Source organism: Pristiophorus japonicus, chromosome 13 (genome assembly GCF_044704955.1).
Source record: "Pristiophorus japonicus isolate sPriJap1 chromosome 13, sPriJap1.hap1, whole genome shotgun sequence".
Classification (NCBI taxonomy): Eukaryota; Metazoa; Chordata; class Chondrichthyes; family Pristiophoridae; genus Pristiophorus; species Pristiophorus japonicus.
In genome coordinates, this window is record NC_091989.1 from 191,712,107 (window position 1) to 191,736,758 (window position 24,652).

Below are 24,652 nucleotides of genomic sequence, written 5' to 3' on the forward strand. Positions count from 1 at the left end.
CCCCTTTCCTCCAACCACTGTCTGTCCCACCTGTGACAGAGACTGTAATTCCCGTATTGGACTGTTCAGTCACCTGAGAACTCACTTTTAGAGTGGAAGCAAGTCTTCCTCGATTCCGAGGGACTGCCCATGATGATGATGATGGAAATAGGGTTAAGGGAGCAAGAGGTGGGTCTCATGGCCAAGATGAGAGTGGAGAGATCAAGAGGGGAGATCAGAGAGAAACTGGAGAGAGATACGACTTCAGGGCCGGGGCAGGGGGGAACCGCAGAGGAAGTTTGGCCTGGTGGGCTAGGGCAAGGTAGGGAAGTGGCAGAGGCAGCTGATTGGATGGTCTCAATCTTTGAGACAAAGAAGTCCGTGAGCTCCTCGCACTTGTTGTTGGTGGTGAGTGTGGTGGAGACAGGGGAGAGGGGTTTAAGAAGACGGCTAGCAGTGGAGAATAGTAGTAGGGGGTTATCTTTTCATTTCAGAATAATCCTGGAAAAGTGAGCAGTTTTGGCAGACAAGCACAGGACCTGATAATACTGTATGTGGTCCAGCCAGATCTGGCAGTGAATGGCTAAATCAGTTGTCCACCACATCCATTCAAGTCTGTGCCCCTTGGACTTGAGGGAGTGACGATGAGGGCTGTACCAGGGGGGAATGGCCAGGGTGAGAGGGAGTAATGGTTTGGTAGGGACCAGGGCATCAAAAGTGGTGGTGAGGGTGTGGTTGAGCTTATCGGTGGCTGCAGAATTGTCATGGTGAATGGAGGGCCGAAGGCTGGATAGTCCCCCTCTCTCAGGTGGAGGTAAAATATCCCATGACACTGAGGTTGTGAAAGGCGCTATATAAATGCATGTTGCTTTTCTTGCTGTAGTTGAGCAAACCACAGGAAGCTGTGATGGGTTTTGGCGAGGTGCCAGGGAGTGATGGTTGCGACACCAGTGCTACAACTATTTTTAGTAGAACAATAATCAAGGGGCACTAAAAGCGACAAATTAATCAGGCCTCGGCAGTTGGTTTGAATGATTTGGATATACAGGATTGATAATACACACGAGTATCACAGGAAATAAAGCTGTGACAGGCTCGGAGAGCAATGCAATGGGCTCGCTGCTGCTCTGCAAACTCTGAAACTGGCTTAACACTCCCCCGAGAATTTAAAGTCTGCGGCTGGACATCAGTGTGTTGTAGTCACAGAGAAAAAAACCTGCATGCAGCACAACGCTTTCTAAAAATATAATTTAGCATCCGTTCCTTTGCAGTTAAATTTTTTTTAAATAAGCTTTGCAAAGGCAATTCGTTTTATGCAGTTTTTTTGCAAAGTTTTAATAAAATTTTTTGCCATTATTTGCAAAGTTTTTTTGCGAAGTTATTAATAAAGTTTTTTTCTTCGTTTTTTTGCAGACTTTTTATAAAGTGTTTGCAAAGATTTTTACTAACTTAAAAAAAATGTTTTTGCGGTTATTTGCAAAGGTTTTGCAAAGTTATTTATAAAGTTTTTTTTCCAAACTTTTATTAGCTTTTTTTTTTAGTTTTTGCAAAGTGCTTTTTGTTGTTGCAACATTTAGAGGCAATTGTTTGCACTTTGACAAAGTTGTGATGAAACTGATCTCACTCCGTTAGCTTTTTTAAAAATTTCCTGTGTGATGCTGATCTCTCTCTCTCTCTCTCCCATGATCATCCCATTGTCTCAAGTCTTCAGATTGGAGGAGCCTAAGTTTCCGCAAACTTACGATTTCCGTTTCCCGCTGAAGCCCCCCTTTTAAAAAACAGACTGCTTCAATTTCCCCCAAAAGACAAAGCCCCTGAAACTTTATTTCCTTCGGTCATTGCACCCCCTCCTCCCCGCCCCAGAGCCAGCGCCGTGATGGCAGATACCGAATCGCCCGAGTCTGCGCCCTCCTCCTCGCGGGGACTGAGCGCTTTCATCCCGGACACAACTTTCCTCACTTCTCGCAAGGGACTGCTGCTGGCGGCTGAAGTGGTGAGTATGTGTTTGCATCCTTCCTTCATGTGCCCCCCCACCCCGTCCCCATTACCCCCGGAACGGCTCCTGCCTCAACACTGCGAGTGACTTCATTCTCACTCACTGTCTCAACATTCAGCAGGCGGGCGCTATTGATCCGGGAGTTTGCTTATTTTGGCAAGAGAGAGTCCAGAATTTGAGTTGATAGCAAATGGGGGAAATCACGTTGAAACAAGGGTGGGGGCTAGAAGTCTGGGGCCACAGCTTTTAGCGGGAGGGCATAATTATTGCCGTCCACAGCCCAATTCAATTGGATGCAAACTTCGACTTTAGCGTTCTGGTAGGGAGGGGGGGCGCTATATCAAGCGTTACCCCTTCCCTTGGAGCGTGAAAGAGGTAGTAGCGCAGGGCGCTGAGTAATGTCCTGTGCAGCACTGCCGGAGTCACAGATTTCTTCCCCCCCCTGACTGGTCTGCGATGAGACCTGCCATCTACCACGATCAGCCCCACGCACTCTAACACCCGAAAGACGGCACCTCCGAAAGTGCAGCACTCCCCTCAGTCATCATCGGCAGTCCCTCGGAATCGAGGAAGACTTGCTTCCACTCAAAGTGAGTTCTCAGGTGACTGAACAGTCTGATACGGGAATTACAGTCTCTGTCACAGGTGGGACAGACAGTGGTTGAGGGAAGGGGAGGGTGGGACTGGTTTGCCGCACGCACCTTCCGCTGCCTGCGCTTGGTTTCTGCATGCTCTCGGCGACGAGACTCTAGGTGCTCAGAGCCCTCCCAGATGCTCTTCTTCCACTTAGGGCAGTCTTTGGCCAGGGACTCCCAGGTGTCGGTGGGGATGTCGCACTTTATCAGGGAGGCTTTGAGGGTGTCCCTGTAACGTTTCCTCTGCCCACCTGGGGCTCGCTTGCCGTGAAGGAGTTCCGAGTAGAGCGCTTGCAGTCCCCTCAGTACTGCACTGGGAGTGGCAGCCTAGATCTTTGTGCTAAAGGCTGTGGAGTGAGCATAGATGGTCTGGTCCTTGGCAGGCTATTGGACCTTGGAGGGCATCACGAACCTGCCCTTACTTGCCATCCCAACACTGGGCTTCATTGGGCAGAAACTCTCAGTGACAGTTCCCTTCTGTTGGCTGGGGTCAGAAGATACTTCAAGCCCCCCCACACCGCCCCCTCACCCCTCATAATCAGTGCCCCAGTTCAGATCAACTACAGGCGAGGTGCAAAGGGATCTGGGCGTTCTCAAATCCCGAAAAGTCGTGACACAGGTTAATGTTGCCATTAAAAAAGCTTTTGCTACAGGGATGGAACTGAAAAGTTGTTGCGTTAAACTTGGATCGAACGTTGGTTAGACCACACACGGAGTGTTGTGAACAGTTCTGGTCTCCGTGTTATAAAAAGGATATGTGGCACTGGGGGAGGTGCAAAAAAGATTTACAAAGATAGTTATGACCTCTCGGTTCTGTAATTATCAGTAAAGGGTGAACAGGCTGGGCCTCTCTCTGGAGAAGAGAAGGCTGAGGGGTACCCGATAGAGGTCTTTAAATTATGAAGGGGTTCAGTAGGGCAGATGTAGAGAAGGTGTTTGCACTTGGGGAGACCAGAACTAGGGGCCATCAATATAAGACAGTCACCAAGGAATTCAGGAGAAACTTCTTTACCCAGAGAGCGGTGAGAATGTGGACCTCGCTGCCACAGGGAGGGGTTGAGGCGAATAGCACAGGTGCATTTAAGGGGAAGCTGGATAAACACATGAGGGAGAAGGTAATGCCGATAGTGTGAGAAAAATGGGGTGAGAGGAGGAGGGCCGTGTGGAACATAAACAACGACACAGACCTGTTGGGCTGAATGGTCTGTTTCTGTGCTGTAGACTGGCTGTAACACTAATTGACCAGGGTTTGAGTCTGGGAGCTTCTAGGTCAGTATGGGCCAATATTACACTGCGTTATGCTTTTACCAACTTGAGTGTATGAGAACCCCCTTCCCTCACACATTGCATCGCAAGGTCATCGGTATCAGCTCATAGGGAGTACTTCTCTGCAATTGTCCTTGCATGTCAATAGGTAGAGCTCTCGTGTCTGAGTCAGAATGGCTGTGTGTTCAGGTCCCACTCCAGAGACTTTGAGCAGAAAATCCAGGCTGACGCTCCCAGTGCAATCCTGAGGGGGGAGTCTTTCTTCTCAGGCAGTCCCCTGGGGTCGAGGGTGACTTGCTCCCACACTAACACTGAGTTCTCAGGTGACTGATGAGACCAATGTGGGACCCACAGTCTCTGTCACAGGTGGGGCAGACGGTGGTTGGAGGGACGGGTGGGTGGGGGGCTTGGGTTGTTGTACGCTCCTTCCGCTGTTTGTGCTTGGCTTCCACGTGCTCCCGGCGACGAGACTCGAGATGTTCGGTGCCTTCCCGGATGCTTCTCCTTCACTTTGGGCAGTCTTGGGCCAGGAATTCCCAGGTGTCGGTGGGGATGTTGCACTTTTTCAAGGAGGCTTTGAGGTTGTCCTTGAAGCGTTTCCTCTGCCCACCTGGGGCTCGCTTGCCGTGTTGGAGCTCTGGGTAGAGCGCTTGTTTTGGGAGTCGAGTATCGGGCATGCGGACGATGTGGCCCGTCCATCAGAGCTGGTCGAGTGTGGTCAATGCTTCGATGCTGGGAATGTTGGCCTGAGCGAGAACACTGACGTTGGTGCGTCTATCCTGTCAATGGATTTGCAGGATCTTGCAGAGGCAGCGCTGGTGGTACTTCTCCAGCACTTTGAGATGCCTGCTGTATATAGGCCACGTCTCTGAAGCATACAGGAGGGCGGGTATCACTACAGCTTTGTAGACCATGAGCTTGGTGTCGGGTTAAAGATCCTGGTCTTCAAACACTCTCTTCCTCAGGAGACCGAAGGCTGCACTGGCACACAGAAGGTGGTGTTGGACTTTGTCATTGACATCTGCCCTTGTTGACAGTAGGCTCCCGAGGTATGGAAAATGGTCCACTTTGTCTAAATCCTCGCAATGGATCTTGATAATCGGGGGCAGGTTGGTAGAGAACCTTTGTCTTACGGATGTTTAGTGTAAGGCCCGTACCCTTGTACGCCTCGGTGAAGGTATTGACGATGGTTTGGAGTTCGACCTCCGAGTGTGCGCAGATGCAAACGTCGTCTGCATATTGTAATTCAATGACAGGACGGGATAACCTTGGATCTGGACTGGAGGCGACGGAGGTTGAACAGTTTCCCGTTTGTTCTGTAGATTCGCTCCACTCCAGCGGGGAGCTTACTGAGGGTGAAATGGAGCATTGCGGCAAGGAAGATCGAGAAGGGATGACATGTCAGAGGGATCATCAAACAAGGCTCTATGGGTTGAATTGAAGAACCAAAGAGGGGCGATCACACTACTGGGAGTGTACTACAGACCCCCAAACAGTCAGAGGGGAGATAGAAGAACAAATATGTGGGCAAATTTCTGCGAATTACAAAAGACTATAGAGCTGTAATAGTGTGGGATTACAACTACCTTAATATTAACTGGGAAAAATGCAGTGTGAATGGTACAGAGGGTGTGGAATTCCTAAAATACGTTCAGGGAACTTCTTTAGCCAGTACGTAACAAGCCCAACAAGGGAGGGGGTGGTTCTGGACTTGGTTTTGGGGAATGAAGAGGGGCAGGTGGAAGGGGTATCAGTGGAAGAGCATTTTGGTGCTAGTGATCATAATTCAGTTAGATTTAGGGTAGTTATGGAAAAGGACAAAGATAGACTAGGAATAACAGTTCTCAATTGGGGTAAAGCCAATTTTGCTGAGCTGAGATGGGATTTAGCCAAAGTGGACTGGAAACGGTTACTTGATGGTCAATCAGTGTCAGAGCAGTGGGAGGCCTTCAAGGAGGAGATCCGGAGGGTTCAGAGCAAGTATGTTCCCTTAAAGAGAAAGGGTGGGGCTAACAAATCTAGAGCCTCCCGGATGTAAAGACGCACAGGGTAGGATAAAGAAAAAAAGGGAAGCTTATGACAGATACCAGGAACTCGACACTGCAGAAACGCTCGAGGAGTATAAGAAGTGCAGAGGTGCAATTAAAAAAAATATCAGGAAAGCAAAGAGAGAGCATGAAAGAAAGTTGGCAAGTCAAATCAGGGAAACCCCAAAGATGTTTTATAACATTAAGAGCAAGAGGATAACCAGAGAAAGAGTGGGGCCTATTGGAGACCATAAAGGTAATTGTGTGTGGAGGCAGAAGACGTGGGTATGATTCTTAATGAATACTTTGCATCTGTTTTCACAAAAGAGAGGGGCAATGCAGACTTTGCAATGAGGGAGGAGGAGTGTGAAATATTAGGCGATAAACATATTGAGAGAGGAAGTATTAGGGGCTTAGCAGCTTTGAAAGTGGATAAATCCCCAGGCCCGGATGAAATGTATCCCAGGTTGTTAAGAGAAGCAAAAGAGGAAATAGCAGAGGCTCTGACCATCATTTTCCAGTCCTCTCTGGCTACAGGTGTGGTGCCAGAGAACTGGAGGACTGCTAATGTTGTACCGTTGTTTAAAAAGGGAGAAAGGGATAGACCGAGTAATTACAGGCCAGTCAGCCTAACCTCGGTGGTGGGAAAATTATTGGGAAAAATCCTGCGGGACAGGATAAATCTTCCTTTGGAAAGACACGGATTAATCAAGGACAGTCAGCATGGATTTATTAAGGGAAGGTCGAGTCTGACTAACTTGATTACATTTTTTGAGGAGGTAACTAGGAGGGTCGATGAGGGCAGTGCGTATGATGTAGTCTATATGGATTTTAGCAAGGCCTTTGATAAAGTCCCACATGGCAGACTGGTCACGAAAGTAAAAGCCCATGGGATCCAGGGCAAAGTGGCAAGTTGGATCCAATATTGGCTCACAGGCCGGAAGTAAAGGGTCATGGTTGATGGGTGTTTTTGTGACTGGAAGGCTATATCCAGTGGGGTTCCACAGGGCTCAGTGCTGGGTCCCTTGCTTTTTGTGGTATATAACAATGACTTGGACTTGAATGTATGAGATATGATTAAGAAGTTTGCAGATGACACTAAAATAGGTTGTGTGATTGATAATGAAGAAGAAAACTGCAGGAAGATATCAATCAGGTGGGCAGAACAGTGGCAAATGGAATTCAATCTGGATAAGTGTGAGGTAATACATCTGGGGAGGTCTAACAAGGCAAGGGAATACACATTAAATGGTACAACACTGAAAAGTGTAGAGGAACAAAGGGACCTTGGAGTGCAGGTCCACAGATCCCTGAAGGTAGCAGGCCAGGTAGATCATCATCATCATAGGCAGTCCCTCGAATGAGGATGACTTGGTTCCACTGGAGTTCACAGATGTTTCAATGAAGGACCCGATATTCCAGTCCTGAACTCCAATTGAGGGAGTAGAAGATGACTGTGCGTGGATTATTTTAACGGTGGGTGACCGTTGCACACCAGCCACCACACGGGCTTGACAGAGCTAGGTCTTGGTCCAGTGGCAAGGATTAACCAAGATGACTGGAGACCAGCTCTGCTGCACGGACCTAGTGCGCACACATATCGCAGTGTGGGCTGGGCCCGTGCTGCCCCTGGGCCCTCGCCTCTTCTGGGCCCCATAACCTCATCTGTAGCACCTCCGCCACGATCTCTCACCGCTCCTCCGCCCTGACCTTCCCACTCCTCTGTAACTGGGCCCTGCCGATGTTCCTGCCCACGCTCCAAAACGGCGACCAGGGTTTTGATGACGTCACCCAGTCGCCCATCTCAAAATCGGTGCACACTTGGAGCAGCTCACGGTGGAGGTTGAAATGGTACGCCGCTCCAGCGGAGCTGTTCTCTCGCAGGTAATGTTCTCAATGGGAGCTAATGGTCGAGGGGATCCCCTTGTTCACTGGCTGCACCCTGCTACAGAGGGGGTAGATAAGGTGGTTAAGAAGTATTTTGGAATACTTGCCTTCATTAGTTGAGGCAATACAAGAGCAGGGTGGTTATGCTTGAACTGTATAAAACACTGGTTAGGCCGCAGCTGGAGTACTGCGTGCAGTTCTGGTCACCACATTACAGGAAAGATGTGATTGCACTGGAGAGGGTGCAGAGGAGATTTACAAGACTGGACTGGAGAATTTTGGCTATGAGGCAAGATTAATGTTGGGTCTGTTTTCTTTGGAACAGAGGAGGCTGAGGGGAGACCTGATTGAGGTATATAAAATTGAGGGGCCTGGATAGAGTGGATAGGAAGGACCTGTTTCCCTTGGCAGAGGGGGCACAGATTTAACATAATTGGTAGGAGGGGTTTAGACGGGATTTGAGAGGAAATTTTCCCACCCAGAGGGTGGTGGGGGTCTGGAACTCACGGCCTGAAACCCTCACCACATTTTTAAAATATTTTAATTATGTACTTGAAGTGCTGTAACCTACGGACCGAGAGCTGGAAAGTGGGATTAGGCTGGATAGCTCTTGGTCGGCCGGCGCGGACCGATAGGCCGAAATGGCCTCCTTCCGTAGCTGTAAATTTCTATGATTCTATGAAGAGCGTTGGTGTGATGACACAGCCTTGCTGGTCCGTGGTCCGCACACGTATTGGGTCTGTGGTGGATCCGTTGGTCAGGATCACGGCCTGCATGTCATCGTGAAGCAGGCAGAGGATGGTGATAAACATTTGAGGGCAGCTGAATTTGAGGAGGGCACTCTATAATCCCTCACGGTTGACAGTGTCGAAGGCTTTAGTGAGGTCAAAGAAGGCCATGTACAGGGGTTGGTGTTGTTCCCTGCATTTCTCTTGTATCTGTCGCACAGTGACGATCATGTCCATTGTGCCCCTTTGTGGATGGAATTCACATTGCGACTCTGGGAGGAGCTCTTCAGCCACAGGGAGAAGGCGATTGAGGAGAACTGTTGCGATGACTCTGCGTCTCTGGGTCACTGGGAGTCGTCGGGTTGGTAGTGAGCCGCTGGCTGAATAGGGCTTTCTTAGCAGGGTCTTTGCGTGCTCCAGGGTTGATTTTCCTGCGGCATTGTTTCTGTTGCCGTCGCTGTTTTGGGGCTACATTGATGGAAATGACGGAGCGGATTAGGTGGTGGTCCGTCCAGCAGTCGTCCACTCCTGTCATGGCGCGGGTGATGCGCACATCCTTGCAATCCCTCTCTCGAACGATGACGTAGTCTAGCAGATGCCAGTGCTTGGATCGAGGGTGCTGCCATGAGGCCTTGTACTTGTCTCTCTGACGGAACAAGGTGTTGGTTATGACAAGACCGTTTCTAAGCATTTCGTCAGGAGGAGAGTACCGCTGGAGTTGGTTTTCCCTTCCCCCTCTCTGCCGATCATGCCTCCCCAGAGGTCTGTGTCCTTTCCAACTCTGGTGTTAAAGTTGCGAGGAGGATCAGCTTGTCATCCGTTGGGACTCAGGCCAGGGATTGTTCAAGGCTGGAGTAGAATTCCTTTTTAGTCTTGTCTGTAGCTTCCGGTGTTGGGGCATAGGTGCTGATGACTGCAGTACACTGGTTCTGGGCTAGGGTGAGCCGGAGAGTCATGTGACGTTCGTTAATTCCACAAGGGGAGTCTCTGAGATGCCCAACTAGCTCATTATCTACGGCACCATTCTTCTTCTGGTTTGCCTTTCCAGAAGAAGGGTGTAGCCACCACCTTGTTCCTTGAGCTGGCCTTCCCCTGCCCGCCGGGTCTCACTTCGGGCGGCAATGTTTTTGTCAGAGCTGCACTGTCGGAGGTGCTGTCCTTTGGCTGAAACATTAAACCGAGGCCCCATCTGCCCTCTCAGGTGGATGTAAAAGATCCCATGGCACTATTTCGAAGAAGGGCAGGGGAGTTCTCCCCGGTACCCTGGCCAATATTTATCCCTCAACTAACATCACTAAAAAAACAGATTATCACATTGCTGTTTGTGGGAGCTTGCTGTGCACACCATCCTGACTTGGAAATATATCGGCCATTCCTTCGTCGCTGGGTCACAATCCTGGAACTCCCTCCCTAACCACACGGACTGCAGCGGTTCAAGAAGGCAGCTCACCACCTTGTCCAGGGCAAGTAGGGATGGGCAATAAAGGCCGGCCCACATCCCGTGAATTTAATTAAAAAAGGCAATTGCCAGATATGCCCCAGTGCTCAAAGTTGTTATTCCCACGCCGGATGTGAGGCAGTGGGACAGCACAGCGAACGGCAAAAGTAAGTAGGCGAGATTGAGTATCAGCATCAGAATGCTGGTCTGTGGCGGCTGATAATAGCATGGTCACAAAAATCATCGTTTGGTTCATCATCATAAATAATTAATTTGAAGTAACGTTTACTAATAACAGTCCAAAGGAGGTTGAAAGGCACTTAGTAAGATCGCTCTTTGTTATTTCTCTGATTTTCACCCATGAGCCGAGTCTCATCCATACCTTTGTTACCTCTAGACTCGGCTACTCCAACGCACTCCTGGCTGGCCTCCCACATTCTACCCCATGTAAACTATCCATCTATAACTCAGCTGCCCGTAACCGAACTCGCGCCAAGTCCCGCTCACCCACCACCCCCTGTGCTCGCTGCCCCGTGTCCTAACTCGCACCGAGTCCCGCTCACCCATCACCCGCTGTGCTCACTGACCCCGTGTCCTAACTCGCACCAAGTCCTGCTCACCCATCACCCCCTGTGCTCACTGACCCCGTGTCCTAACTCGCACCAAGTCCCACTCACCCATCACCCACTGTGCTCGCTGACCTACATTGGCTCCCAGTTAAGCAACGCCTCGATTTCAAAATTCTCATCCTTGTTTTCAAATCCCTCTGGCCTCGCCCCTCCCTATCTCTGTACCCTCCTCCAGCCCCACAACCCCCCCGAGATGTCTGCGCTCCTCTAATTCTGTCCTCCTGAGCATCCCTGATTATAATCGCTCCACCTTCGGTGACCGTGCCTTCTGTTGCCTGGGCCCCAAGCTCTGGAACTCCCTCCCTAAACCTCTCCGCCTCTCTTTCCTGTGGTGTATTTGGACTTTCAAAAGGCTTTTGACAAAGTCCCACACAAGAGATTGGTGTGCAAAATCAAAGCACATGGTATTGGGGGTAATATACTGACTTGGATAGAGAACTGGTTGGCAGACAGGAAGCAGAGAGTCGGGATAAACGGGTCCTTTTCAGAATGGCAGGCAGTGACTAGTGGAGTGCCGCAGGGCTCAGTGCTGGGACCCCAGCTATTTACAATATACATTAATGGTTTAGATGAAGGAATTGAGTGTAATATCTCCAAGTTTGCAGATGACACTAAACTGGGTGGCGGTGTGAGCTGTGAGGAGGCTGCAGGGTGACTTGAACAGCTTAGGTGAGTGGGCAAATGCATGGCAGATGCAGTATAATGTGGATAACTGTGAGGGGGCAAAAACACGAAGGCAGAATATTATCTGAATGGCGGCAGATTAGGAAAAGGGGAGGTGCAACGAGACCTGGGTGTCATGGTACATCAGTCATTGAAAGTTGGCATGCAGGTACAGCAGGCGGTGAAGAAGGCAAATGGTATGTTGACCTTCATAGCTAGGGGATTTGAGTGTAGGAGCAGGGAGGTCTTCCTGCAGTTGTACAGGGTCTTAGTGAGGCCTCACCCGGAATATTGTGTTCAGTTTTGGTCTCCTAATCTGAGGAAGGACGTTCTTGCTATTGAGGGAGTGCAGCGAAGGTTCACCAGACTGATTCCCGGGATGGCTGGACTGACATATGAGGAGAGACTGGATCAACTGGGCCTTTATACATTGGAGTTTAGAAGGATGAGAGGGGATCTCATTGAAATATATAAGATTTGGATGGGACTGGACAGGTTAGATGCGGGAAGAATGTTCCCGATGTTGGGGAAGTCCAGAACCAGGGGACACAGTCTTAGGATAAGGGGTAAGCCATTTTGGACTGAGATGAGGAGAAACTTCTTTACTCAGAGAGTTGTTAACCTGTGGAATTCCCCACCGCAGAGAGTTGTTGATGCCAGTTCATTGGATATATTCAAGAGGGAGTTAGATATGGCTCTTGCGGCTAAAGGGATCAAGGGGTATGGAGATAAAGCAGGAAAGGGGTACTGAGGTGAATGATCAGCCATGATCTTATTGAATGGTGGTGCAGGCTCGAAGGGCCGAATGGCCTACACCTGCACCTATTTATATGTTTCTATGTTTCCTCCTTTTAAGATGCTCCATAAAACCTTCCTATTTGCCCAAGCTTTTGGTCTCCTGCCCTAATTTCTCTCTGTGGTTCAGTGTCAAATTTTTTGTCTTATAATGCTCCTGTGAAGTGCCTTAGGACATTTTATTATGTTAAAAGTGCTATATAAATACAAGTTGTTGCTTCGGGAATTTCTTCCGTAAACCTCTCCAACTCTCTCCTCCTTTACGATGCACATTAAAACCTACTTCTTTGACCAAGCTTATTGGTCACTGTTGCAATAGGAACAGGAGGAGACCATTTAACCCCTTGAGCCTGCTTCGAGCTTTCAATGAGATTGTGGCCAATCGGTGACCTAACTCCATGTACCCGCCTTTGCCCCATATCCCTTAATACCTTTGATTAACAAAAATCTATCAATCTCAGATATAAAATTAACAATTAATCCAACATCAATTGCCGTTTGCGGAAGAGAGTTCCAAACTCCTCCCACCCTGTGTGTAGAAGTGTTTCCCAACTTCACCCCTGAAAGGTCTGACTCTAATTTTTAAGCTACCTATCTCCCCAAATCCTAGACTCCCCAACCGGTGGAAGTGGTTTCTTTCTAACTATTCCCCTTAATATTTGGAAAACTTTGATCAAATCACCACTTAACCTTCTGAATTCCAAGGAATACAACCCTAGTTTGTGTAATTTCTTAACTTAACCCTTGGAATCCGGGTATCATTCAATCTCTGTGACCCATGGTAAAATTTTGTCTGAACACGCTCCCATGAAGCACCTTGGGACGTTCGGCTACATTAAAGGCGCTATATAAATGCAAGTTGGTGTTATTACGAAGTACACATTATCTCCGGAATTAACCAAGGCCTCTATGCAGATTTCTTGGGCTATGGCACATGGCTAACTGGACAGCTGGTTTCCCGATGAACAAAATATTGCAAATCTGTTAATTGTTTCCTGGCTCGGGGGCCGATCAGTATCCTGGGGGGTTGAACAAGTCGATCTGACAGTGCTCAAAGATGCTAATGTCTTCGAGTCATTTGGTTGTATGTGTCTGCACAGATAGTCTCAGGCTGTCCAGACACAGATCAATGGTACAATTTCAAAGGGGGTGCAGGAAGAGAGAGACATGGGGTGTGTGTACACAGATCTTTGAAGATGGCAGCACAAGTTGACGATAAAAAGCAACAGGATCCTGGGCTTTATAAATAGAGGCACAAAGTACAAAAAACAAGGCGGTTCTTGCTATTGAGGGAGTGCAGCGAAGATTCACCAGACTGATTCCCGGGATGGCGGGACTGACCTATCAAGAAAGACTGGATCAACTGGGCTTGTATTCACTGGAGTTCAGAAGAATGAGAGGGGACCTCATAGAAACGTTAAAATTCTGACGGGCTCAGACAGGTTAGATGCAGGAAGAATGTTCCCAATGTTGGGGAAGTCCAGAACCAGGGGTCACAGTCTAAGGATAAGGGGGAAGCCATTTAGGACCGAGATGAGGAGGAATTTCTTCACCCAGAGAGTGGTGAACCTGTGGAATTCTCTACCACAGAAAGTTGTTGAGGCCAATTCACTAAATATATTCAAAAAGGAGTTAGATGAAGTCCTTACTACTAGGGGAATCAAGGGGTATGGTGAGAAAGCAGGAATGGGGTACTGAAGTTGCATGTTCAGCCATGAACTCATTGAATGGCGGTGCAGGCTAGAAGGGCCGAATGGCCTACTCCTGCACCTATTTTCTATGTTTCTATGTTTATGCCAAACCGATATCAAACACTGGAGTATTGTGTCCAATTCTGGGCCCCGCACTGTAGGAAGGATGTGAAGGCCTTAGAGAGGGTGCAGGGGAGATTTACCAGAAGGGTTCCAGGGATGAGGGACTTCAGTGACGTGGATAGACTGGAGAAGCTGGGGTTGTTCTCCTTGGAGCAGAGAAGGTTGAGAGGAGATTTAATCGAGGTCTTCAAAATCATGAGGGGTTTGATAGTGAATAAGGAGAAACTGCTTCCAGTGGTAGGAGGGTGACGATCATTGGAAAATGAACCAGAGGGGGAGATGGGGAGAATGTTTTTACGCAGAGAGTTGTTGTGATCGGGAACACGCTGCCTGAAAGGGCGGTGGGAGCAGATTCAATAGTAACTTTCAAACCGGGAATTGGATAAATACTTGAAAAGGAAAAATTGGATCGCTCTTTCAAAGAGCTGGCAGAGTCACGATGGGCCACCTCCTGTGCTGAGAGATTCTATAAATAATCAGCCACAGTCGGAGGTGTGTGGGGGTATATGGGGGTTGGAGGGGGGATGTGGAGTATATGGGGGTTGGAGGGGGGGATGTGGAGTATATGGGGGTGGAGGGGGGATGTGGGGGTATATGAGGGGTGGAGGGGGGGATGTGGGGGTATATGAGGGGTGGAGGGGGGGATGGGGGGGTGGAGGGGGAAGGTGGAGTATATGGGGGGTGGAGGGGGGATGTGGAGTATATGGGGGGGTGGAGGGGGGGAATGTGGGGGTATATGGGGGGTGGAGGGGTGATGTGGAGTATATGGGGTTGGAGGGGGGTTGTGGAGTATATGGGGGTGGAGGGGGGATGTGGAGTATATGGGTGGAGGGGGGGATATGGGGGGTGGAGGGGGGGATGTGGAGTATATGGGGGTGGAGGGGGGTTGTGGAGTATATGGGGGTGGAGGGGGGATGTGGGGGTATATGGGGGTGGAGGGGGGATGTGGAGTATATGGGGGGGGATGTGGAATATATGGGGGTTGGAAGGGGGGATGGGGGGTATATGGGGAGTGGAGGGTGGGATGTGGGGTATATGGGGGGTGGAGAGGGGATGTGGGGGTATATGGGGGTTGGAGGGGGGGGATGTGGAGTATATGGGGGTGGGGGAGGATATGGGGGGTTGTATAGGGGGTGCAGGTGGGGAGGGGGGGGGATTTTGATTGACAGCAGTGTCTAAGGGCAAAGGTGGTTGTGGGGACGGGGTCAGGGACAGGGGGCAGACTCGGCCGGCTGACCTTTGCTCTCTCGCTCGCTCCAGGTGCTGTCCTTGGTCGTTTTCATTTGTTACCTGGCATCATCCTCGGCCTCCTTCATGGCTGCTCCGCTCATCGAGTTCCTGCTGGCCCTGGGCGCCTACTACGTGTACGTGACCAAGTACATCGACAACTTCACTGGCTTCCACTGCCCTTTGATCGTGAGTATCGCCTCGCGCTCTCGCGCTCGCTCTGTTCCTGGACGCAACGGTACCGAGCTGATCGGTGGGCAGGTGGTGTCTTGAGACCCTCCGGGGGGGGGGGGGGCAACTTGTCTCAGTCGGTATCACTCTCACCTCTGAGTCCTACGTCTGTGGGTTGAAGTCCCCACTCCAGAGACTTGAGCACAGAATACGAGCAGGAGGAGGCCATGTGGCTCTTCCTGGGCTGTGTGGTTCCTGAAGGTTGAGGAACGCACAAAACCTGTTCATAAGAACATAAGAAATAGGAGCAGGAGTCGGCCATTCAGCCCCTCGAGCCTGCTCTGCCATTCAATAAGATCACGGCTAATCTTTGACCTCAACTCCACTTTCCTGCACTGTCCCCTTGTCCCTTGATTCACAGAATATCCAAAGATCTATCGATCTCAGTCTTGAATATACTCAAAGACTGAGCCCCCACAGCCCTCTGGGGCAGAGAATTCCAAAGATTCACCACCCTCTGAGTGAAGAAATTCCTCCTCAGCTCAGTCCTAAATGGCCGACCCCTTATCCTGAGACTGTGACCCCTGGTTCTAGACTCCCCAGCCCGGGGGAAACACCCTCCCTGCATCTACCCTGTCAATCCCTGTGAGAATTTTGTATGTTTCAATGAGATCACCTCTCATTCTTCTAAATTCGAGGAAATGTTGGCCCAGTCTACTCAACTCCATTTACCTGCCTTAACCCTGAATACCCTTGGCGAACAATAATCGATCAATCTCAGTTTTGACATTTTCAATTGTCCCCCCCCCCCTCCCCCAGCCATAACAGCTTTTCGGGGGAGAGAGTTCCAGATTCCCACGGCCCTTTGTGTGAAGAAGTGCTTCCTGACATCACCCCTGAACGGCCGGGCTCTGATTTTAAGGTGACGCCCCCTTGTTCTGGACTTCCCCACCCAGAGGAAATAGTTTCTCGATCTACCCCATCAACTCCTTTTAATTATCTTAAACACCTCAATGAGATCACCTCTTCATCTCCTAGAATTGTAAAAGACTATATCTGAAACTTTTTATTTCCCCTCCACCAGTGCCGCTGGTTATGACGTGTGTCGGAAAGCGCAGCAGTGATTTGCCTGCCCCCACCTGACCTGGTCGTGGGTTCAAGTCCCACTCCAGGGACTTGAGCACATAAATCTAGGCTGACACTCCAGTGCAGTACTGAGGGAGTGCTGCAGTGTTGGAGGTGCCGTCTTTCGGGTGAGACGTTAAACTGAGGCCCCGTCTGCTCTCTCAGATGGACGTAAAAGATCCCACGGCCAATATTTCGAAGAAGAGCAGGGGAGTTCTCCCCGGTGACCTGGGCCAATATTCATCCCTTAACCAACGCCTAAAAACAGATTATCTGGTCAATTATCACATTGCTGTGTGTGGGAGCTTGCTGTGCGCAAATTGGCTGCCGCGTTTCCTACATTACAACAGTGACTACACTCCAAAAAGTATTTCATTGGCTGTAAAGCGCTGTGAGGGCCTCCTGAGGTTGTGAAAGGCGCTATAGAAATGCAGAGGGCTGTGGAGGCTCAGTTGTTGAGCATATTCAAGATAGAGATTGATAGATTTTTGGGTATTAAGGGATATGGGGATAGTGGCTTGACCTTATTGGATGGCGGAGCAGGCTCGAGGGGCCGAATGGCCGACTCCTGCTCCTAATTCTTATGTTCTTAAGTTCTCTCCTTTATTGTTCTCTCCTTAATTCTCCATCAACCCTTCGCATTGACGGCATTCCCTTAGAGGGCAGAGATTGTGACCCGCGGGCTGGGTCCTTGCACGGACCATTGGAGCGGGTTCATTCCGATGGTTTTGCTGAAAATGTTTTAGCGAGCAATTTCTTTTAATGCGTCTCAATTATTCTGTTTGACAAAAAAAACCACTCCAGGATTTCCTGCGATGCCTCACGGCCTCCATCATTTACTTCGCCATCTCGATTTACGCCGTTACAAAGAGCGAGGCTGCATCCAAAACGGCAGGAGTGAGTAACTTCGCGTCGGTGGTTTTTTTAAACCCACGTTCGGATCAGATTCCATTTGCACTCCTGTGGTCGCCGATCAATAATCTTGTTGCATTCCTCTTCCTCCCCTTCTTCGAAAAGGTCTTTGGTTTCGTAGCAACTGTGGTGTTTGCCTTCGATTTCTACTCCATCTTCAACAGCCTGGTCAGGTTCATAAACCCCCAGAACCTCCCGACCCACACGGCAACAATCAAAAAATCCACAGGTAAGCAGTGAAACCGAGCACACCACGGACCGTAGCCCCTCCTCCCTCCCCCCGCCCAATACAGCTGTACAACAACTTGCATTTATATAGCGCCTAAAACGCAGTAAAACGGCCCCAAAAGCGCATCACAGGAGCGATTATCAGACAAAAATTGACACCAAGCCACATAAGGAGATAGTAGGACAGGTGACCAGAAGCTTGGTCACAGAGTTAGGTTTTAAGGAGGGTCTTAAAGGAGGATAGAGAGCCGGAGGTTTAGGGGTTGAATTCCAGAGCCGAGGACCCAGGCAGCCAATGATGCAGCGATGGAAATCGGGGATATGTAAGAGCCCAGAATTGGAGGAGCGCAGATAGCTAGAGGTTCATGGGGCTAGAAGAGGTTACAGAGATAGGGAGGGGCGAAGGCCATGGAAAGATTAGAAAACAAGGATGAGAATTTTAAAATCGAGGTGTTGTCGGGCGGGAGCCGATGTTGGTCAGTGAGCACAGGGGGTGATGGGTAAACGGGACTGGGTGTGAGTTAGGACACGGGGTCAGTGAGCACAGGGGGTGATGGGTGAGTGGGACTTGGTGCGAGTTAGGACACGGAGCACAGGGGGTGATGGGTGAGTGGGACTGGGTGTGAGTTAGGACACGGTGTCAGTGAGCACAGGGGGTGATGGGTGAGTGGGACTGGGTGTGAGTTAGGACACGGGTCAGTGAGCACAGGGGGTGATGGGTGAGTGGGACTGGGTGTGAGTTAGGACACGGGTCAGTGAGCACAGGGGGTGATGGGTGAGTGGGACTGGGGTTGAGTTAGGACACGGGGCAGTGAGCACAGGGGGTGATGGGTGAGTGGGACTGGGTGTGAGTTAGGACACGGGTCAGTGAGCACAGGGGGTGATGGGTGAGTGGGACTGGGGTTGAGTTAGGACACGGGGCAGTGAGCACAGGGGGTGATGGGTGAGTGGGACTGGGTGTGAGTTAGGACACGGGTCAGTGAGCACAGGGGGTGATGTGTGAGTGGGACTGGGTGTGAGTTAGGACACGGGTCAGTGAGCACAGGGGGTGATGGGTGAGTGGGACTGGGTGTGAGTTAGGACACGGGGCAGTGAGCACAGGGGGTGATGTGTGAGTGGGACTGGGTGTGAGTTAGGACACGGGTCAGCGAGCACAGGGGGTGATGGGTGAGTGGGACTGGGTGTGAGTTAGGACACGGGTCAGTGAGCACAGGGGGTGATGGGTGAGTGGGACACGGGGTCAGTGAGCACAGGGGGTGATGGGTGAGTGGGACTGGGTGTGAGTTAGGACACGGGGTCAGTGAGCACAGGGGGTGATGGGTGAGTGGGACTGGGTGTGAGTTAGGACACGGGGCAGCGAGCACAGGGGGTGATGGGTGAGTGGGACTGGGTGTGAGTTAGGACACGGGGCAGCGAGCACAGGGGGTGATGGGTGAGTGGGACTGGGTGTGAGTTAGGACACGGGTCAGTGAGCACAGGGGGTGATGGGTGAGTGGGACTGGGTGTGAGTTAGGACACGGGGCAGCGAGCACAGGGGGTGATGGGTGAGTGGGACTGGGTGTGAGTTAGGACACGGGGCAGCGAGCACAGGGGGTGATGGGTGAGTGGAACTGGGTGTGAGTTAGGACACGGGTCAGCGTGCACAGGGGGTGATGGGTGAGTGGGACTGGGTGCGAGTTAGGACACGGGGCAGTGAGCACAGGGGGTGATGGGTGAGTGGGACTGGGTGTGAGTTAGGTCACGGGGTCAGTGAGCACAGGGGGTGATGGGTGAGTGGGACTGGGTGTGAGTTAGGACACGGGGCAGCGAGCACAGGGGGTGATGGGTGAGTGGGACTGGGTGTGAGTTAGGACACGGGGCAGCGAGCACAGGGGGTGATGGGTGAGTGGAACTGGGTGTGAGTTAGGACACGGGTCAGCGTGCACAGGGGGTGATGGGTGAGTGGGACTGGGTGTGAGTTAGGACACGGGTCAGCGAGCACAGGGGGTGATGGGTGAGTGGGACTGGGTGTGAGTTAGGACACGGGTCAGCGAGCACAGGGGGTGATGGGTGAGTGGGACTGGGTGTGAGTTAGGACACGGGGCAGCGAGCACAGGGGGTGATGGGTGAGTGGGACTTGGTGCGAGTTAGGACACGGGTCAGCGTGCACAGGGGGTGATGGGTGAGTGGGACTGGGTGTGAGTTAGGACACGGGTCAGCGAGCACAGGGGGTGATGGGTGAGTGGGACTGGGTGTGAGTTAGGACACGGGTCAGCGTGCACAGGGGGATGATGGGTGAGCGGGACTTGGTGCGACTTAGGTACCCCTCATGAGTTGGGCGGGGGGTGGGGGGGGTGAGACATAGAACATAAGAATTAGGAACAGGAGTAGGCCATCTAGCCCCTCGAGCCTGCTCCGCCATTCAACAAGATCATGGCTGATCTGGCCGTGGACTCAGCTCCACTTACCCGCCCTCTCCCCGTAACACTTAATTCCCTTATTGGTTAAAAATCTATCTATCTGTGACTTGAATATATTCAATGAGCTAGCCTCAACTGCTTCCTTGGGCAGAGAATTCCACAGATTCACAACCCTCTGGGAGAAGAAATTCCTTCTCAACTCGGTTTTAAATTGGCTCCCCCGTATTTTGAGGCTGTGCCCCCTAGTTCTAGTCTCCCTGATCAGTGGAAACAATCTCTCTGCCTCTATCTTGTCTATCCCTTTCATTATTTTAAATGTTTCTATAAGATCACCCCTCATCCTTCTGAACTCCAACGAGTAAAGACCCAGTCTACTCAATCTATCATCATAAGGTAACCCCCTCATCTCCGGAATCAGCCTCGTGAATCGTCTCTGTACCCCCTCCAAAGCTAGTATATCCTTCCTTAAGTAAGGTGACCAAAACTGCACGCAGTACTCCAGGTGCGGCCTTACCAATACCCTAAACAGTTGCAGCAGGACCTCCCTGCTTTTGTACTCCATCCCTCTCGCAATGAAAGCCAACATTCCATTTGCCTTCCTGATTACCTGCTGCACCTGCAAACTAACTTTTTGGGATTCATGCACAAGGACCCCCAGGTCCCTCTGCACCTCAGCATGTTGTAATTTCTCCCCATATTCCCTTTTACTGTTTTTTTTTCCCCCAAGGTGGATGACCTTACACTTTCCAACATTGTATTCCATCTGCCAAACCTTAGCCCATTCGCTTAACCTATCCAAATCTCTTTGCAGCCTCTCTCTGTCCTCTACACAACCCGCTTTCCCACTAATCTTTGTGTCATCTGCAAATTTTGTTACACTACACTCTGTCCCCTCTTCCAGGTCGTCTATGTATATTGTAAACAGTTGTGGTCCCAGCACCGATCCCTGTGGCACACAACTAACCACCGATTTCCAACCCGAAAAGGACCCATTTATCCCGACTCTCTGCTTTCTGTTCACCAGCCAATTCTCTATCCATGCTAATACATTTCCTCTGACTCCACGTACCTCTATCTTCTGCAGTAACCTTTTGTGTGGCACCTTATCGAATGCCTTTTTGAAATCTAAATACACCACATCCATCGGTACACCTCTATCCACCATGCTCGTTATATCCTCAAAGAATTCCAGTAAATTAGCTAAACATGATTTCCCCTTCATGAATCCATGCTGAGTCTGCTTGATTGCACTATTCCTATTTAGATGTCCCGCTATTTCTTCCTTAATGATAGTTTCAAGCATTTTCCCCACGACAGATGTTAAACTAACCGGCCTATAGTTACCTGCCTTTTGTCTGCCCCCTTTTTTAAACAGAGGCGTTACATTAGCTGCTTTCCAATCCGCTGGTACCTCCCCAGAGTCCAGAGAATTTTGGTAGATTATAACGAATGCATCTGCTATAACTTCCGCCATCTCTTTTAATACCCTGGGACCAGGGGACTGGTCTACCTTGAGTCTCATTAGCCTGTCCAGCACTACCCCCCTAGTGATAGTGATTATCTCAAGGTCCTCCCTTCCCACATTCCTGTGACCAGCAATTTCTGGCATGGTTTTTGTGTCTTCCACTGTGAAGACCGAAGCAAAATAATTGTTTAAGGTCTCAGCCATTTCCACATTTCCCATTATTAAATCCCCCTTCTCATCTTCTAAGGGGCCAACATTTACTTTAGTTACTCTTTTCCGTTTTATATATCTGTAAAAGCTTTTACTATCTGTTTTTATGTTTTGCGCATGTTTACCTTCGTAATCTATCTTTCCTTTCTTTATTGCTTTTTTAGTCATTCTTTGCTGTTGTTTAAAATTTTCCCAATCCTCTCGTTTTCCACTAACCTTGGCCACCTTATACGCATTGGTCTTTGATTTGATACTCTCCTTTATTTCCTTGGTTATCCACGGCTGGTTATCCCTTCTCTTACCGCCCTTCTTTTTCACTGGAATATATTTTTGTTGCGCACTAGGAAAGAGCTCCTTAAAAGTCCTCCACTGTTCCTCAATTGTGCCACCGTTTAGTCTGTGTTCCCAGTCTACTTTAGCTAACTCTGCCCTCATCCCACTGTAGTCCCCTTTGTTTAAGCATAGTACGCTCGTTTCTGACACAACTTCCTCATCCTCAATCTGTATTACAAATTCAACCATACTGTGATCACTCATTCCAAGTGGATTTTTTACAAGGAGATCGTTTATTTTTCCTGTCTCATTGCACAGGACCAGATCTAAGATAGAAACATAGAAAATAGGTGCAGGAGTAGGCCATTCGGCCATTCGAGCCTGCACCGCCATTCAATGAGTTCATGGCTGAACATGCAACTTCAGTACCCCATTCCTGCTTTCTCACCATACCCCTTGATCCCCCTAGTAGTAAGGACTACATCTAACTCCTTTTTGAATATATTTAGTGAATTGGCCTCAACAACTTTCTGTGGTTAGAGAATTCCACAGGTTCACCACTCTCTGGGTGAAGAAGTTTCTCCTCATCTCAGTCCTAAATGGCTTACCCCTTATCCTTAGACTGTGACCCCTGGTTCTGGACTTCCCCAACATTGGGAACATTCTTCCTGCATCTAACCTGTCTGAGCCCGTCAGAATTTTAAACGTTTCTATGATGTCCCCTCTCATTCTTCTGAACTCCAGTGAATACAAGCCCAGTTGATCCAGTCTTGCTTGATCGGTCAGTCCCGCCATCCCGGGAATCAGTCTGGTGAACTTTCGCTGCACTCCCTCAATAGCAAGAATGTCTTTCCTCAAGTTAAGAGACCAAAACTGTACACGATACTCCAGGTGTGGCCTCACCAAGGCCCTGTACAACTGTAGCAACACCTCCCTGCCCCTGTACTCAAATCCCCTCGCTATGAAGGCCAACATGCCATTTGCTTTCTTAACCTCCTGCTGTACCTGCATGCCAACCTTCAATGACTGATGTACCATGACACCCAGGTCTCGTTGCACCTCCCCTTTTCCTAATCTGTCACCATTCAGATAATAGTCTGTCTCTCTGTTTTTACCACCACAGTGGATAACCTCACATTTATCCACATTATACTTCATCTGCCATGCATTTGCCCACTCACCTAACCTATCCAAGTCACTCTGCAGCCTCATAGCATCCTCCTCGCAGCTCACACTGCCACCCAACTTAGTGTCATCCGCAAATTTGGAGATACTACATTTAATCCCCTCGTCTAAATCATTAATGTACAGTGTAAACAGCTGGGGCCCCACTAGTCACTGCCTGCCATTCTGAAAAGTCCCCATTTACTCCTACTCTTTGCTTCCTGTCTGACAACCAGTTCTCAATCCACGTCAGCACACTACCCCCAATCCCATGTGCTTTAACTTTGCACATTAATCTCTTGTGTGGGACCTTGTCGAATGCCTTCTGAAAGTCCAAATATACCACATCAACTGGTTCTCCCTCGTCCACTTTACTGGAAACATCCTCAAAAAATTCCAGAAGATTTGTCAAGCATAATTTCCCTTTCACAAATCCATGCTGACTTGGACCTATCATGTCACGAAGGTCTGTTCGATCATTGATGCCTTCACATCTTATGTGCTGTTCAGCAAGGGTCTCTAATCCAGCGCAGGAAACCTGGCTGATCATTTTGTTCTTAGTTCCAAGGAGACGAGACCAATTTTAGGGTCCCAACTGATTAACTAACGCGGCACAGACCTGGGATTAGATCTGGGATCTTCTTGGGCTATGTGGCTCATGAAGGGTGGGGAATGCACAAAACCTGTTCATAAGAACATAAGAATTAGGAGCAGGAGTCAGTCATTCGGCCCCTCGAGCCTGCTCCGACATTTAATACGATCGTGGCTGATCTGATCATGGACTCAGCTCCACTTCCCTGCCCACTCCCCATAACCCCTTAGTCCCTTATCGTTTAAGAAACTGTCAATTTCTGTCTTAAATTTATCCAAAGACCCAGCTACCACAGCTCTCTGAGGCAACAAATTCCACAGATTTACAACCCTCTGAGAGAAGAAATTTCTCCTCATCTCAGTTTTAAATGGGCGGCCCCTTATTCTAAGATTATGCCCCCTAGTTCTAGTCTCATCAGTGGAAACAACCTCTCTGCATCCACCTTGTCAAACCTCCTCATAATCTTATACGTTTCGATAAGATCACCTCTCATTCTTCTGAATTCCAATGAGTAGAGGCCCAACCTGCTCAACCTTTCCTCATAAGTCAACCCCCTCATCCCCGGAATCAACCGAGTGAACCTTCTCTGAACTGCCTCTAAAGCAAGTATATCCTTTCGGAAATATGGAATCCAAAACTGCACGCAGTACTCCAGGTGTGGCCTCACCAATACCCTGTGTAGCTGTAGCAAGACATCCCTGCTTTTATACTCCATCCCCTTTGCAATTAAGGCCAAGATACTATTGGCCTTCCTGATCACTTGCTGTACCTGCATACTAACCTGTTGTGTTTCATGCACAACTACCCCCAGGTCCCGCTGAACTGAGGCACTTTGCAATCTTTCTCCATTTGAATATTAACTTGCTCTTTGATGATTTTTTTCTACCAAAGTGCATGACCTCACAATTTCCAACATTATACTCCATCTGCCAAACTTTTGCCCACTCACTTAGTCTGTCTATGTCCTTTTGCATATTTTTTGTGTCCTCCTCACACATTGCTTTTCCTCCCATCTTTGTATTGTCAGCA

At 49.6% G+C, this 24,652-nt stretch overlaps 1 protein-coding gene across 1 annotated transcript in view; it reads left to right on the forward strand.

Moving 5' to 3' along the window:
* Nucleotides 1–1,653: 1,653 nt before the first annotated feature.
* cmtm3 (CKLF-like MARVEL transmembrane domain containing 3) overlaps nucleotides 1,654–24,652 on the forward strand; it is a 28,526-nt gene continuing 5,527 nt past the window's right edge. The window contains exons 1-4 of the mRNA XM_070898297.1: nucleotides 1,654–1,972; nucleotides 15,118–15,273; nucleotides 17,185–17,277; nucleotides 17,398–17,521. Of these exons, the coding sequence (XP_070754398.1) occupies nucleotides 1,856–1,972; nucleotides 15,118–15,273; nucleotides 17,185–17,277; nucleotides 17,398–17,521 (490 nt within the window). The 5' untranslated portion in view covers nucleotides 1,654–1,855. The remainder of the gene's footprint in view (nucleotides 1,973–15,117; nucleotides 15,274–17,184; nucleotides 17,278–17,397; nucleotides 17,522–24,652) is intronic.